Source organism: Chanos chanos, chromosome 5, assembly GCF_902362185.1.
Source record: "Chanos chanos chromosome 5, fChaCha1.1, whole genome shotgun sequence".
In the NCBI taxonomy this organism is placed as follows: domain Eukaryota; kingdom Metazoa; phylum Chordata; class Actinopteri; order Gonorynchiformes; family Chanidae; genus Chanos; species Chanos chanos.
This window is the reverse complement of record NC_044499.1, coordinates 38,058,689-38,076,121: the sequence shown is the minus strand read 5'-3', so window position 1 is coordinate 38,076,121 and position 17,433 is coordinate 38,058,689. Positions and strand designations below refer to the sequence as shown.

The 17,433-nt window shown below is 44.8% G+C and overlaps 1 protein-coding gene across 1 annotated transcript in view; it reads left to right on the top strand.

The window, feature by feature from the left end:
- The first annotated feature begins 206 nt into the window (after positions 1-206).
- The window catches only part of mpp7a (MAGUK p55 scaffold protein 7a), a 67,626-nt gene continuing 50,399 nt past the window's right edge, over positions 207-17,433 (top strand). Inside the window, exons 1-3 of the mRNA XM_030774025.1 lie at positions 207-243; positions 9,037-9,155; positions 16,556-16,633. Of these exons, the coding sequence (XP_030629885.1) occupies positions 207-243; positions 9,037-9,155; positions 16,556-16,633 (234 nt within the window). The remainder of the gene's footprint in view (positions 244-9,036; positions 9,156-16,555; positions 16,634-17,433) is intronic.

The following is a 17,433-nucleotide window of genomic DNA, read 5'->3' as shown; positions in this document are numbered from 1 at the left end:
GTACAGCAGAAATCCACCATCTGATCCTATTTTTGATGTGTGTGTTGCAGGGAGAAGAGGCTGACTCATGACATAACCCTGGGCAGACACTGCAGGCTTCCTGTGGCTGTGTGACCCAAAGCCATAGCTGTGAGACCTCTGTGTTCTCCCTGCTCCAGTGGCCAGACACTTTCACAGCAAGTAATCATATTCCTCAACCAGTCACCATGCCCGCCCTGTCCACGGGATCTGGAAACGACACAGGTACACGTACAAACACACACACACACACACACACACACACACACACACACACACAGCAAACTATAACCAATACACATCAGGATCAGTCTCTGTGACCCATCAGTGCCTTTAACCTAAGATCGTTTCCTGCTAATCTAACATGCATCAAACCAGCTCTTTAAAACTGTATGACTTGCCAAGTAATACAGTGAAGTCTTCAGCAGATATCAGCGCAGTGTAGTCCGTAATCAGTCACGCTCAGCCAGTCAAAGGCTTATGATTACCTGGGGTGTGTGAGTGTGTGAGTGTGTGAGTGTGTCTGCATGTGTGTGTGTGCGCGCGCGTGTGTGTGTGCGTGTGTTCGCGTGTGTGTGTGCGTGTGTTGCCTAAGTGTGAGTCTTTGTCCTGATTAAAAGCTATAGGAGTAAGAAAGATGCTGGAGGAAACAGATGTGGGCTGTATGTGTCTGTGTGTTGTATTTGAGATGGATAAAGAGTGTGTGTATGTTTTAGAGATCAGACTTGCATTGCCATTACCGTTACGTACCGGTTGTGGAAATATGTATCGACAAAGTGGAAAGCCAGGCCATCAATTACTATTATGGCCATTTTGACCAATTACTGCCTCTGTTTCATGTCCAAATAAAACATGTAAGAGGCTCTGTATTTCTGCTTCTGCACCGTCCGCTTCCAAGATTCACCAGTCACAAATGAGCACTGAACCTCTGCAGGAATACAGCGCGCTCTCACTAACACACATGCCTCCAACACGCTCACCTACACACTCACACACACTCTCACTCTCACACACACTCACTCACACGCATAAAAACAACCCCCGCACCCCCACAGTGTGACACTAAAAGATGAATCAGATTGTTAATATCAGTGCTGAGAAATGTCATGTTTTATATGGGGCTTTGAAATAGAAGAAGAGAAGAGCCTCTGTCTCCCTGATATAATTACTATGTAATAAGCATGGGCCATAGGAAGGTGAAGCAGAGAGGAGATGTAAAGCTGTGTTATAACCTGTTTGATTAGGTCACTTTCTCTGTGTCCTACAAGTCCACTAGAGTTTGATAAACCCTCTGAAAGCGGTCACTGGCCTCTCTCAATAAGCTTGCTGTGCACTCAGCGTCTGTGTGTGTGTATGTGTGTATGTGTGTGTGTGTGTGTGTGTGTGTGTGTGTTTTAAAAGGAAAAGAATTTGTACCCTGAGAGTGCAACTGATTACTTGAGCTCCTCCTGACGCTTTGTTGGACCGTAGTTCTCCTGTCTTAAGACCTGATACACCCATACATGTGCGCAAACGTATACACACATTTAGATGTCTTGTCTGTAAAAAGACAGGAAATTGGGCTTTAATTTTCAAAACGTGCCATAAAATTGTTTAAAGAGGGCTGCTAGAAAAGTATTCTCTCTCTGTACTGACAAATAATCCCTCATGATCATATCACATAATCTCCTCCTCTCTCTCTCTCTCTCTCTCTCTCTCTTCTATCATTACTCAATATGTCCTGCTCGTTATGTGTGCGTTTTGTTATGTGTTTTTGTGAGTGCTGTAAAGAGAAAAGACTTCCTTGTCTGAAAAGTATATGTAGGTGTGTATGCATATGCGTCTATGTCTCCTTTTGTGTGTGGGTGTGTTGGCTTCCTCCTGACGTTTAATTTTACCACCCCAGGGGTCCTGTAGGTCAAACAGGCAGATCCACCCACCCCCCTATAAAACGGCCTGTGTGTGGCTGTGTCTCTCTGCCTTTCCTGTCTCGCAAAGGGCAAATTGTCTGCTGTGTGTCAGTTCACATGTGTACCTTTAAAACCCAGTGATATCTCTTCCATGTATTCTCCATCAAACTCACTCAAACTCCTAGTTCTCTCTCTCTCTCTCTCTCTCTCTCTCTCTCCTCTACAGCTGACCCTTATTACAGAGAGAGCAAATGTAGAGGAAAAGGCATAACTCCATTGAGAGCTTAGATCTAAGATCAGTCATAACTATCCATGTACATAAAATCAGAGATGATGTGGTGATCTCGGGTCAAAATGCTGTAAATTTGCGACGGGACGGAGGACACATCAGACGTCCTCTGCCTGTCGTCCTGATCAGTCGGACCCTGTCCCTCTGATAGGAGTGTCTCAGACCCCTGCCGAGTGGCTTTTACGGCCATATGAAATTTTACTGTGTTGTTCTGGGCCCGCCTGCTTGTCCAATCAGAACAAACGGACCCATGGGGACGCTTAAAAGAAAAGAGAGAATTGAAGAGCAGACAAAGGGGATTTGTGGAAATCTTTGAAAACAAAAACTTCCTCCCCGGAAACTTTCTCTCTCTCTCTTCCCCCCCCACCCCCCTTTTTCCTAATGAACACGTGTGTGTGTGTGTGTGTGTGTGTGTGTGTGTGTGTGTGTGTGTGTGTGCGTGTACGTGTACATCTGTGTTTGTGTGCGCCCATCCGTCCTCTGTGCTCTTAAGCAGACGTATGGTTTAATGATAGTGTGGTGGGTAATAGGAGCCACATTGAGCTCCATATTGTTTATCGCTCAGGTGCTGCCGCTCTCTCTCTTATGGCTTCAGCAGAGAGCAGGCAGAATATGGCTGCAATGAGGGATATGACAGGAATGGCCGTATTAAATTTCTTTCTCAGCTAACAGTAAATTTTTCCGTTCTGATGTCAAGAATGTCGAGCATCTGGGAGAAGCAGGACAGAACGAGGGAGCGAGAGACGGAGAGAGAATGTTAGCGGTGGCGGTGCGCGCTACGGGACCACTTTATCTATTTCCAACCGTTCATCCCTCTTTCCCTCTCTCTCTCTCTGTCTCTCTCTCTCTCTCTCTCTTTTCTCGCTCTCTCTCTCGCTCCCTCTCTCGCTCTCTCTCTCTCTCTCCCTCACTGCCACAGGGATACAGAACTGTAACACAAGGATTTGTTGCCACTGGAAGGCTTCCCTGTTTCCAATTACATCAGAATGAAAATTTCCACTTCATTTTACCAAACGTGGAGAAAAAAAAGGAGAAGGACAGAGAGAGAGAGGGAGAGAGACAGGAGAGATGGAATTTAATTTATTTGCATTTTATTTTATGTCTCTCTTTCAGAGGGATAATGATATCTACCACTGTCACTGTCCAACATATACAGAGCACGATCGTGCGTGTGTGTGTCTGTGTGGTGTGTGTGTCTGTGTGTGTGTGTGTGTGTGTGTGCGTGTATGTGTGTGTGTCTGAAGGACATGGTCACTGGAGGAAAGGAGGAAAGTTTCAGAAAGTCTGGTGGAGATTTAAAACAAACTGTTAACTTACATCTCTTTAACTTACATCATTTTTCAACTAAGCTGAATGTCATAGATCTGAATCCAGCGTGATGAAGGGTTTACTTTTTATCACTCTCTTTATGTCCGTATAAGAGATATCAGCTCTCTTCATTTCTGTGTGGTCATGTTAAATTAAAGTGAGGCTGAACAGGGTGCAAGGCTGTTTGGGATTCTGTCAGACATTTCCTCCTCTGGGTCTTTGTTCTGGCCTCAGGCTGCACCAAACACGGCCAACGCACACGATCCTCAACCGTCCACCCCGCACGGTTCACCTCGCCAGACACACACAAACTCTGACTCACTAACACCCAGAGAAGGTATTTCCTGGTACCCTGGCTCTTCACTAGGAGTATCCTCGGCAATTGATAATGACACAATTCAAAGTAGCGATAAAGAAGTTAAAATTATGACCCAGGTCGAGATACTTTCCGTAGAACAAACTAAGTCAAGTTGAGTGGGGTCCATGTTTCTTCTTGAAAATAAATATCCTCGTTTCAGGGAGGTTTTTTTTTTTTTTTTTTCTGGCTGGCTTTAGGGAGAAGCGTTCTGGTTTTTTCTGAAAGTGTGCTTTCAGATTTTGGTCAGGTCAGGATCACTTTGCTGAAGACGAGCAAGTAGATTTCTTGCTTTTAGGGAAGGTTTGCTGCAGATGGTGGAGAGTTAATTCCCATTTTTGGATATGTTTGGTTCCAGGTCCTTGAGAGCATTGGTTCCAGAAAGTGTTTTTTTTTTTCACATGTATATTGGAGAAGGCTTTTGCTGCAGATTTTGGCGAAAATGTTCCAGATTTCTCAGAGCGTTTTTCGGCACTTTTTGGAGAAAGCGTTCCAGGTTTTTTGTTTTTTTTTTCGGAGGTAGCTTTGTGGCAGGTTTTGTTAAACATGTTCCAGGTTTCAGAGATTGGTTGGCATCCATTCTGAGAGAGTTTTCTGAGGATGTGCTAAGCAGTAGAGACAGATCATTAGCCATTGGCTCAAAGTCACCTCTACAGATCGTTCTGTGAACGTCTCCCTGTCTTTAAGTGCGCTCTGTTCACCGACGCTCTGTACCTCTATCTGTTTTTGTGTATTCGTGTCGGCGTCAGAGCCGTGAAAACGAGACTAACGGTGGTTCTCAGACACCAAACGGACGCTTCTGAAAATGTAATTCTGACGTACTCATCTGCTTATCCTTTGCTTTTTTTGTTTTTTTCTCGAGTGAAGCGTGCTCAATACAATAAACCGTGCGCGTGGAGATATCTGATGAGGACAATGTAGACACTCTGACTATCTTCTTTCTTTTTGTTTGACTTCCTCTCTAAAAACTCAGCTGTTGGTAGTGTTAGGTGTAACTTTACGGCCATCGTGTGTTGCTTTTTACGCGCACAAACACTGGGCTGCACCTGGAATAACTAAGAGATTGAGTTGCTTGCGTTGTCTGTCAAGAAACTGAATTGTTTTTTTTTTTTTTCTATCTGTCTCTCTTTTCTTTGAACGTATGAATGTATAAACAACTCAGTGAATGAAAAACAGAGTCTGGGTTTGAGTAATGATGGTCTGAATTGTTAAGTTCTGGAATATTCCGGGAATTTTCCGGGAACAGGTTTGATGTGGACGTGTGGTTGGAGATTTACTGTTGAGAACAGAGGACCGGGTGATGGGTCAGAGGTGTAACCCTGCCACAGGTCTAAAGGGCCAAAAAAATCCCCTTATGGTTTCTGTTGAGTGTGTTTCTGTGTGTGTGTGTGTGTGTTTTCCCAGACAAAGCCTTCAGAAAGGACCGTATGAGAGTTCTGAATAATGGTAGTAAATCACAGGATCTGTGTGTATGGTCGTGTTTTTTTGAAGTCATGCTGTCATAGTATTGGGTTGATGGGGGAATGTGATCCAGACCACTAAACAACAGGAGTCAAATTTGTGGATTGGTCACTTACAGTTTAAGAGCTGGATTTAAAGTGTGCAAGCGTGTGTATGTGTGTATATGTGCATGTGCGCATGTGAGTGAGTGCCAGTGTGTGTCTGTGTTTAGATTTTCCCAGCTGGGTGACAAGTATTCCTGCCATCATCTCCTCTCTCTCTCTCACTCTCTCCCTCTCCCTCTCCCTCCTCCTCCCTCTGTAATTTGTCAGTGCTCCTGTGGGCCTCTCTTAGTGGAAGTTGTATTGCTGTCTTAGGAGGTAAATCAAAGAAAGAATGGATGGAGATAGGCAGACCGCAGCTGTTCATGTCTTTTTTTCCCCCCTTATTCTCTCCATTTTTCTTCGACAGCCATGAAACATGGTCTCTTAGTAGCACTTGAAATGTTGACCCTTGAGGTGGTCCAACGTGTATTTTTTTTCCTCCTCCTTCCCAAAATGTGTGTGTGTGTGTGTGTGTGTGTGTGTGTGTGTGTGTGTGTGTATCTGTGTGTAAATCTGTGATGGATATATGGCATTGAGGAGCGTGTCTCTCAGCACCTGCGGCACGGTAACAGTGTTAAAGTCCAGTTCTCATTTCCTGCTCTACTCTACACCCAGACGAGTTCATTTTCTCTCAGACCAGAGAGCGCGTTCGTATGTGCGTGTGCACTATAGACTTTTATTTTAGCCTGTGTAACAGGAGCTCATGGAGCGTAATTTTCCTGTTCTTAAGAACTTCAGAACTCAGACTGAACTGTAAATCTCTCTCTCTCCCTCTTCGCTGCCAATTGTCAAGGGTGTGAATATAAAGCCAACAGAGTCTCAGTCAAATCCAAGCGAACATATTTCACATGCAAATAACCTTTCTTGTGGTGAGGCCCAGTGTGTCAGCGACGAACGTCTTGGATGACCTTTGTAGTCCTATTCTAGCCTCTATAATTTCAGCCCAACTCTTTGGCTGGTGTTGTTGACCCATGATGTTGTGAATATGGTGAGGATGGTGCCCTTCCTCTATTTTGCAGTATTGCATGTTGGACGAAGAATAGAAGTTTCTAGAACGCTGTTATTTTCAGGACCATGTGGGATATGTAGGCATCTGAAAAAGGAAGTGCTTCTTGGCCTTACATTCTTTAACATTTCTTACTATAAGCTTGCGTTGGTTAACTTTATTGCCATGCTTACGCACAGCTTATGTAAAAATCTCTGGAGGCTGAACGCGTGGAGAACCTGCATCCGCGTCCACTGTAGTGACCATGCACGTGAAATGGTGAGGCTTCGTTTGGGAGCTTCATAAAAGTTGTGTGACTCATTGAGAAACACTTCATGGAATTATTATTACTGTACAGTTCTTGTTGAGTTTACCTTGTCCTGAAAAGAAGTAGTTATGAATGAGATGGCTTTATGTGAACAGTCTGAATAAAGAAAAGAGGAACAGTGCAGGAAACTGTACACAGCACTCAGTGTAGGACCTTTCATCTTCTGGTCTGGAGCAAAACGGACCGAGGTGGTCAGAGTTCAGTCGGGTCACTCGTGTATCCATTTCACAGACTGGGTTCACATGGACTCTGTGCCAGACCCAAACTGACCTCACGGAGATATAGAGAAAAACCAACCAACCGCCAGCCCAATTTTTTTCCCCTGTGTTTGTGTTTGTGTGTGTGTGTGTGTGTGCGTATATTGTGTTCGTGTATGTGTTCGTGCGTGTGGCTGGGAGAGAATAGTATAATGTAAAAGTGGTTTCCGTGTTTTTTCCTGTTCCTTTTTGTGAGTTTTGCCAGAGGACGGAGTACTTGTAGCACTGCTTATACTGCATGATCGTTTGGTTTCGTTTCACCTGTGTGCAGTTGGCCGAGCTAGTTCATTGGCCAAATTTCACCTGTGTGCAGTTGGCCGAGCTAGTTCATTGGCCAAATTTCACCTGTGTGCAGCTATGCGAGGTAGTTTATTGGCCAGACTTGACCGGTGTGCAGTTGATGGAGGTAGTTCATTGTCCAGATTTGGACGGTGTGCAGTTGATGGAGGTAGTTCATTGGCCAGATTTGAACAGCGTGCAGTTTACGGAGTTAGTTCATTGGCCAGATTTGAACAGTGCGCAGTTGACTGAGGTAGTTCATTGGCCAGATTTGAATGGCATGCAGTTGACTGAGGTAGTTCATTGGCCAGATTAGAACGGAATGCAGTTGACGGAGGTAGTTCATTGGCCAGATTTGGACAGTGTGCAGTTGATGGAGTTAGTTCATTGGCCAGATTTGAACAGCGTGCAGTTTACGGAGGTAGTTCATTGGCCAGATTTGAACGGTGCGCAGTTGACTGAGGTAGTTCATTGGCCAGATTAGAACGGTGTGCAGTTGACGGAGGTAATTCATTGGCCAGATTTGAACGGTGTGCAGTTGATGGAGGTAGTTCATTGGCCAGATTTGAATGGCGCACAGTTGACTGAGGTAGTTCATTGGCCAGATTTGAATGTTGTGCAATTGACGGAGGTAGTTCATTGGCCAGATTAGAACCGCGTGCAGTTGACGGAAGTAGTTCATTGGCCAGATTAGAACTGCGTGCAGTTGACGGAAGTAGGTCATTGGCCAGATTAGAACCGTGTGCAGAGGTAGTTTGCCAGATTTGTTGCCCACTGGCACATTTAAGAAGCAAACTCTTTTGTCCACTGATTATAGGACTGGTGACTAGATGGATTTAACTAACTAATCTACTGAAACTAATTTGTAGCTAATTAGGTGGGCCTTCAAGATTGTACTTTTGTAGAAGTTTTCGTCTTTGCCTTAGGTTTTCCCTGGACTCTAGTGTTGTGTCTGTTTTGCTCACGCAGGCAGAATTACCACTGAACATTTTAATTCCTTACCGTTTTGATAAATTTGAACATTATGTCCAGTGCACTCTTCCCTCTCTCCAAATCTATTGCCTTCTCTTGCTTTTTCTCTGGGGAAAGAGGATTTAAATATCAGAGTGTCAGAATTAGGCTTGTGAGGATTTCTTTCACAGCTCCAGTCAGGAGTTCCTAGAAAAACAGGAAGGGCAGGCACAAAGGCAGGAAGTCAGATTCAGTCTGAGAGGGGAAGTGACCTGTAGGGGTGTGTGTGTGTGTGTGTGCCTGTGTATGTCTAGTGTGAGTTTAGTGAAGAGGTGTTTGGTGGACTGTGTTACACAGTCCCAGGGACCAGAGGACACTCTGGGCTGGACTAACCCTTTCTAAGAAGAGAGAAGGCATTTAGGTTGCACACACACACACATAAACACACACACACACACACACACACACACGCGCACACAGTCAACACAGCAAAATCGAGTCAGGGAGTACTCTTTTCATATGAACGGGACACTGTCAGTTCAGGGTTGCATCCCATCTGAAAAATTATAGTAGTTCTGATTAAAACTCTGTGTTTGTGTGTGTGTTGGAGTGTGTGTGTGTGTGTGTGTGTGTGTGTGTGTGTGTGTGTGTGTGTGTGTGTTTGTGTGTGTTTTGTTCCCGTACAAGCAATGTTTCCTGTATTTCTTCCTCAGGGCTGTGTGAGTTGAATGCTCTGAGCAGTGTGTGTGTGTGTGTGTGTGTGTGTGTGTGTGTGTGTGTGTGTGTGTGTGTGTGTGTATGTGAATGTAACGTTTCCTCTGGTTCTCTCTCAGGTCTGTATGAGCTCTTATCGGTGTTGCCGTCTCAGCTGCAGACGTATGTGGAGAGTGCCGACGACCGCTCTTTTCTCCATGCCATGTTCACCGAGAGGAGCCTCCATTCACTGGTCAAGGTAAGAATGTGTGTGTGTTCACGTTTATGCGTGTGTGTGTGTGTGTGTGTGTCAGAGAGAGATGGAAACTGAAAGTTTGTGCTATGTTTGCAACTCCTCTTTGTACAAACTCTTGTTTTTAGGGAGTTTATCTCTGTATTCCTATAGTGGAAATGTTGTTGTCCACTGAATTAGAGGAAAAAAGTGCTCCCCCCCCCTCTCTCTCCCTCTCTCTCTGTCTCTCGCTCTCTCTCATTCTGTACCGTCCCTGTTTTTCCATTTGTCTTTCTCAAGTAAGACTGTGTTTTCACTTTTTCATGCAAAAGATTAGTATTGTTTGTTCTCTGTTCTGTTTGGCCTCTCCTATCTCTTGCACTCATCCCTTCTTTTTTTTTTCCCCCCTTCTGTCATGCTCTCAGTCTTTTTCTCATAGTGAAACGTGTAACCCAACAATCAAAATGTACGCCACCCATTGAAACTGAAATCCAATACAATGTGAATGTAACATATGAATATATGCTGATCTGATGTGCTTGGCTACCACGCTGTCCTACACATACTCATTAGTGCAGCTTTAAAAAACTCTTTTTCGTTTGGCTCTTCTGCTGAGGTTTGGCCTTAGAGTGAGAGATTCTTATTCTTGTTTTCCCCCCCCAAATAGAATGGGTTAAATTCTCTCTCTCTCTCTCTCTCTCTCTCTCTCTCTCTCTCTCTCTACCAACCATCTGGGAGATTTGTAGCAGTAATGCAGCAGTAATTGGTTTCCAGAGTCTTTTTTATATGTGTATAAATATATACACTCCATTAAAATGGACTGATAGGAGGACCAGGTTCTCCAAGCATGAAACTACAGTAGACCACCAGCTGACACAAGCACACGCTTCTCCTTTTTTGTTTTTTTTCCCCTCCTTCTCCTTCTTTATTTCTTTCTTTTTTTGATAAAGGTCTGGTCTGAATTACAGCTTCGCTCCGAGAGCTGAAGAACTTTCAAATGCAAGTTTAAACTTTTGCAGCAGTTATTTATTTATAGCAAAAAAAAACAACCAAAAATTCAGCAGTTGTAACCGACCGTTTGCACCATTTGTCTCCAGGTCTGTGACATCAGACCGTATTGTATATGAGTAGCTGATGATGTTGATTTGTCTCATCCAGTGTTGCTGATGCTTCCCTGACAACAGTATCCAACCATCGTCCACACGTCTCTCCTCAGGCCAACATTATCTAAAGCCATCACTCTTCCACACCGCACTTTGTTTACAAAGCCGTTGTTTACATTCTGCATCAATGTCACAAACATAAAGCAGAACTCTATTGGATCAAGCTTTTGCTTATTTTTACAAGCTATTACCCATTTGAACACAGCACTGACCCCTAAATCGCTCCTGTGGTTTGTGCAGAGTGAGTGTGTGTGTGTGTGAGTGTGTGTGTGTGTGTGTGTGTGTGTGTGTGTGTGTGTGTATTATGCTCTGTTTTCTATATATTTTTTTTTAACGTTCCTGTATTGGTTGGAGGGCAGTGAGCGTATATACACGTGTCCCTTTCCATCAGAGCATGTCACCGCACTGAAAACCAATATCGGCTCCGAGTTTGGAGACCGCGCTGTTCTTCCAGCGAGGCTGTTCTCAATAAGCCTACCATTTTACAGCCCGTCCAGAGAGAGACGCAGCAGCTATGACAAGCAGCAAAGACGATGTGTACCTGAGCCAAAGTCATGCCGCAAAAGCATCTCCCTGTACAATTAAAACAGAGTGTCCCTCTAGTCCCTTTTCTTTTTTGAAACTCTGCTGTTCCTCTGCCAAACCTAATGCTCTGTAGAGCCTGACAGGAAATCTAATACAACCTGCAATTTCCACCTGGGTTAGGTGAGCAGCTCTCTCTCTCTCTCTCTCTCTGACTCTGACTCTGTTCCACAGGAAAAACTGGGCCTCAACATGGACAGTTCTACAGGGTTCTACTTTGCTCTCTGTCTCTCGCTCGCTCTCTCGCTCTCTCTCTCTCTCTATCTCTCTCTCTTATATGTGTGTGGTAGAGAGAGGGAGAGAGGACTGTGCTCTGTTTGACTGATTGATTGTTTCTGTGGCTTTTGAATATCCCAGACTATAAAACCAGCTTTGTTCTCTTCATTTTTCTACACTTCACCTGCTGGCTGTTCTTATGGCTCCCCTCCCCATTAACTTTTATGTTCCGTTGATTGCATTATACCCCTCGTCTCTCTATTCCTTCACAGTCTTGCTCTAATAAGACCGTCCTTTGACATCTCTCTGCATTCCACCCCAGTCTTCTGGCCCTCCTTTTCTCCTCTCTCAGTTCTCACCATTCCTCCCTTCTTTTTTCCTCTCCATACCTTTCTATTTTCTCTGACTGCTGCTCTGCTGTTGGCACAGTTTGTCTTTCGACCCAAAAGAAACCAGGGGGATCTTAAAAAGGAAATTGCCTCAAAACCTTTTATCCCTCTCTCTCTGTACCTCTCTCTCTCTCTCTCTCACTCACTCTGTGTGTCTCTCACTCTGTGTCTCTTTCTCACACATTTTTTTGTGTTGCTGTTTTGAAGTTATAAGCCATTAATCCTCGTCTGGACTGGACTGGACTGAACCGTTAGTCTGACTCAGTCATGTCGTGGCTGATGCTGCCTGCACTTGGTGCATGTTTGGTTCTGTGAGATCCATGACTGTCGGTTAACAAACACGGAACCTGTATCCGGTGTTTGGTTAATGACACCTGTTAAACTTTCGTTTTTTTCTTCACAGAAACACATGTAAATCAATGCAGCCTCGTTTTAAGTTCACCTTACCTGACACGGTCTCCTGTTTTTGTAAAGAAGTTTCTCAGACGCAGGCAGAGGTGCTGTCAAAGACAGAAAGATTTGGTTGAGGCTCAAGTCTTCACCCTGCTCTGTGTCACTCAGATATGTGGTGTGAGTGATTGATATTCTCATGCAGGCGCAGTTACACACACATTTACAAATACGCCATATTAGCTTTCACACATGGACCGCAGAAAAGGCCATTGGCACCAGAGAGGCTGCTTTTTGTTTTTGACACATGTAGAAATGATGCTTATGGTTTTTCCAAGCTGCCTCGCGCATCCAAAATAAATCCACCATGTAACACGACCAGACTGTGTTCAGTATTCTCCATGACACACACACACACACACACACACACACACCCACACAGACTGAATGGTCTGGATTGAATAGTATGGATTGAGTATGAATTTGTTAGCGTGTGCGTGTGTGTGTGCGTGTGTGTGTGTGTGTTTGTGGCAGAAGCAGGCCTTAATGGGCCGTTTGCTCCGTTGAATGGAAATGGGCTGCAGCTGACTACCAGCAGCACTGGTACAGTGTTGAAAAATCTGCGGGCTCGGGGATCATTAACTTTACAGCTGTAGGCAGAAGTACGAATGTATCTACACGCGCGCGTCCGTAATCCTCCCTTGGGTTTTGGGCAGAAGAGCAGGAACATCATCCGTAGCATTTTCACGTTGGTCCACAACAGAAGAACATGTGGTAGCGAAGCAAAGACCACGCTGACTCAGAAACTTGAGTAGCTGTGTGTTTCCCTCAGGTCAGTTTGGATGCAGCTGGACTGACCTGCAGACCTGGATGTGAGAGAATCGTTGACATAGTTTATCTTAAGGTTCCCTGGCTGTGGGAGCTGAACGGTCTGTGGGCTGTTTTAACTCTGCCTCTGCTTCGGTGTTGTTTACAATCCGGTAGTTTCCATAAATCTCGTGAATTAGTGGCTTTCTTAAAGGCCACATGGGCAGTAAATCGCTGGCGTTTCTTATGTTTTATGAGTCATGAAACTGGATAGTAGAAATGTGAACGCTAAACAGAGTTTGGAGTAGGTGTTCCCTCAGTGTGTGTGAGTGTGTCTGTGTGTGATCGTGCATGCGCGCGCACGTGTGTGTGTGTGTGTGTGTGTGTGTGTGTGTGTGTGTGTCTGCGCGAGCCTGTTAATGTCTCTCTTAACCCATAGAGGATGTACAGAATCTGCTCAGGGGTAAAATACACATCCCTCTCTGGTTACACCAATCCCTCCGCTCCCTCCTGTCGTTTAAGAAAATCTATCCATCCTCCGGTCAAAGGACATGGCTGGAAAATTACCCCTGCGCTCCCTGGGAGTTCTGGGGCATGCACAGACTGTACCGCGCGATCTAGAGCCGCTCACTCGTCTGTTCTAGTCCTCCTCTCTCGCTTTGGCTTTCTCCTCTCTCTCTCTCTCTCTCTCACTTCAGCCCCATACAAACCAAACAGGCCAGAGCTGATGAGGTAGCCCAGTCTGCCGGCGTGATTCAGAATGCTTGGATCACGATTAGTCAGGCTTTATCGTGGAGACCCCAGAAGCAGGGTCTTTCTCTAACGGAGCTGATTTTGCTGCGAATGCCTCTCAGATGCAGTTCAGTGAAAGAGGGGAGTCGGACCAGACGTTCGGGCCTGCGTTGGGATTTCAGATCAGTGATTCCGTGTTTCCTCTTGATATTTTTCCATCATGTTCAGGAATTTTCGCCAATAACTCTCTAGTTCTGTTATGCTCCTTCTCTGGTGACCCTGCTCTGTGCTCTTTAGTCTTCTCAGCATGGCTCTAACAGGAGAGGCACTAATGCAAGCTCTGTCTGCCCCCTAACATGACACCTTTCTTTGAATGTGTGTGTGTGTGTATGTGTGTGTGTGTGTGATCCCATGTAGTGGGGGTTGTGTAAACATTTCGCTCTGACAGGTATGTCCTAGACAAGCTTTGCTGTCTGCCCCACCTCCTCCCCAGCTCCTTTTAAAAGGTGGGTGATGTTATTTGAGTGGGTGCTGAGATGCTGTGGAGGGCCAGTTGATCATGCTCCGACCCATCCGTCGAGTTCCTTGGTTACCGGATACCCCTTCTCCGGTCGTCAGGGAGATGGGAAAGGAGAGATGGAAGGGGTTTGAAGAGTGTGGATGTAAAGCAGACTCTAACTGTAAAGAGTTCCCTTACAGGAGCTCAGAGCAGAAATATTATCCACTCCTGTCATCTACAGACCTGTCTCTCTCTCTCTCTCTCTCTCTCTCCCCTTCTCCCTCTCTCTGTCGCCTTTTCCCTCTCTCTGTCGGTCTCCTTGTTTCTGTTTTTTTTGTGTGTGTGTGTTTGCTCTATCTCTTTCTCCATCTCACTTACTGGGTCAATTTTCTCTCTCTCTCTCTCTCTCTCTCTCTCTCTCTCTCTGAGAGACCACAGTCTCTCTTTCTCTCTTGTTCTTTTAGCTGTCATCTTTTAACTGGCATCCATTTCTCTTTAAATCCCTCTCTTGCCTTCTCTCTCTGGATTCTTCCCTGAGTAGCGTTCTTCATTTCTCTTCATTTTTCTCTCTCTCAATAAATCGACCAATTTTTCTTCACTTACCTTAAATGCTGTTCCACCACTATTTGCCATCACTCTCTCTCTCTCTCTCTCTCTCTCTCTCTCACTCTCACTCTCACTCACTCACTCTCACTTACTCTCTTTCTCACACACGCACACACACGCACACACAGAGTTACTTTCTCTTTTCCATCTGCCTGTGGTGTGTGTGATGATGAAATGGTGTTTTGAAGCAGAGCTGGTAGGGAAATATTATCCTCTTGGAAAACACAGGGACCAGACCGGATCCTGTTTTTCTTGCCTGCTTGTGTTCGGTGCTGAATATGTTTTGCTAAAGGCCAGTGGGCATTGGAGGAGCACAACATGACCAGGTCTGGTCTTCTCCAGGGAGAGGACACAGTGCTCTATTGTGGCATAGTCTCTCGACCGTGTTGCTAAATACAGACAGCTCCTCAAATCTCAGACAAAGTTCTCAGACTTCACACAAAACATTTAGTCCGTTTGACTGCTCGTTATAATAATTACTATGACTGACTTACTGTGTTTGGTTATTGTCACACTATGCTGACTTTAATGCAGCATACATTGAAAGATGTTGATATGCTTTTGTAGAATATGCATAACTGTAAAATACAGATAACCTCTGCTCTCAGCCTCCTCCCTCCTTCGGTTTAGGATAGAGTAGATATGTGTGTGTGTGTTTGTGTGTGTGTTTGTGTGTGTGTATGTGTGCTGCGCTGTCTGTTTGAGTTGGAGTGTTTGTGTATGTGTACTATGCTGTGTGTGTGTGTGTGTGTGTGTTTGTGCAGTGTGATGGTTTTTAAATGCGTGCGCTCAGTAGCGGGAAGCATTCCTGTGTGCACACAGGCAGGTAGCTGGAGAAGAGCCCGAGCTGTAAATAAAAGTATTTAATCTCACATTCTCTCTCTGATGGAATCTCACTCTTAGCAACGGCCTAAACAGATGGCCCTCTCTGAGCCGACGACGGCTACACACGTGCTTTCTACTCAAGCCAACTTCTTTACTCTCTCTTTCTCTGTTTGTGTTTGGGAGGGGCGGGGGGGGGGGGGGGGGGGGGGGTAGGATATGATTTGTAGGATTTCTTAGTATGAATAAATCATTCTGTCTGATAGTTCTGTTGGACAGTCCTTTGTGTATTGTACCTATACACTAGATAATTTTGCATGCTTACTGTGTTTCCAGAATTCTTCTTAAAACCTTAAAACTGGCCAAGCTTTCCAAAAGACAGCAATAGAGAGAAAGGGGTAAAAGAGTGTGTGTGTGTGTGTGTGTGTGTGTGTGTGTGTTCGGGGAGGAGGGGTGTTGGGACAGTTTCTCTGTTCACAGACAATCACTAATCAGATAAAGCTTCTCAGGCGTGTGATTGAATGAGCATGTAACATTCACCTCAGTGTGTGGAACAAACCATAGAGAGAAATCAACTCAGTCTCCTGATCTGTACATCTCTTGATTAGCCAGAGGATGTGTGTGCCTTCCCTGTCTCTCTGCATTACCAGGATGACAAGCCTGCAGTGCACTGTTCTACTGGAGCATAATTAGTCTTGTCTGAAGGAGTAAACACTTAGGTCTTGCTCCCTGGGTAAATATTTTGTCCCCCTGGTAGCAGTGAATGACGGAATCACTGATGTAGTGCATTTTATTATATCATATTCCAAATTTTCCACCTGATGAACGGCTTGGGGTTTTGCATATTTCAAAATCTGAGGACCAATGGGCTGCCCTGATTCCTCCTCCTAACACAGTTTTACAGAAAGAGGGAGTAAGTGAGAGAAGCAGATGTTTTAATTGCACAACAACTAAAGACATGTGTCTGAGCAGCTGTTTCCCTTTTTCTTTTTTTTCCCCTCCCTGCTTGCTAATTTGTATTACTTTTGAATTTACAACATACCTGGCTTGACTTTGACAGGTTAGAATGTGAGTGCGCGTATATGTGTCTTAAAGTCTCTCTCTCTCTGTCTCTCTCTCTCTCTCTCTGTCTATATATGTATGTGTATATATGTATAATGTCTGTTTTTTACTCCTCTCCCTCTCTCTCTCTCTCTCTCTCTCTCTCTCTCTCTCTCTCAGATTCATGAAAAGTTGCAGCATTATGAGAACCAGTCTCCTGTCCCGGTTCTGGATAGCGCCGGTTCACTGGCCCAAGATGTGAGTAGACTGCACTTATAAATACTCACAGACAGATGCACAGAGATCTGTCAGCTCATCAAACTGAATAAAGTCCTCATTGCCCCAGTGGGAGTATGATCCAGCAAAAGGGCAGCTGAGAGAGAAAAAAAGAGAGAGAAGGAGGAAGATAAAGAGCAAGAGAAATGTCTATGAGAGATAGAAGATGGATGGATGATCAGGGCAAAGAACAAGAAAAGACAGTCTGTAGATGAGAGAAGGAAATGAGGCGTAGAGCATCAGTCTTGCGCGTGTGTGTGTGTGTGTGTGTGTGTGTGTGCGTGCATGTGTATCTATGTCTATATGTATCTGTATAAGACATTAGTTATAGGCGCTATAAAACTCTTACCGTTAAACTCTTTAACTTTTAAGCAGCGTGCGTCATGTATAATGACGTACTGCATCAACATAGACTCTTCCATGCATCTTATTGGAATATATTTGCAAACACACAGGCATATAACATACGGATGAACAGAGAGGATCAATGGGCAGCAGGAAAAAAGACAAAGTGGTACTACCTGACGTCAAGCAATCAATATCCAAATAACCTCAGTTTAAATCACGAAGCACTATATAACTCAGTTCACCTACCCTGTTGTCTTTCTCTGTGTCAATGAACAGTGGTAATTGAACAGTAGTGCTGTATTCAGGTTATGGGCCACGCCAGTCCTGTGGAGAGTTGACCTTCTTTTCCTGCCTCTCTCCTCCTTCCCTTTTTTTCTTCCCCCTTTCACTGGCCGTCACAGGCGACCGTCTTGAATTTGTATGAGGCCTAGGGC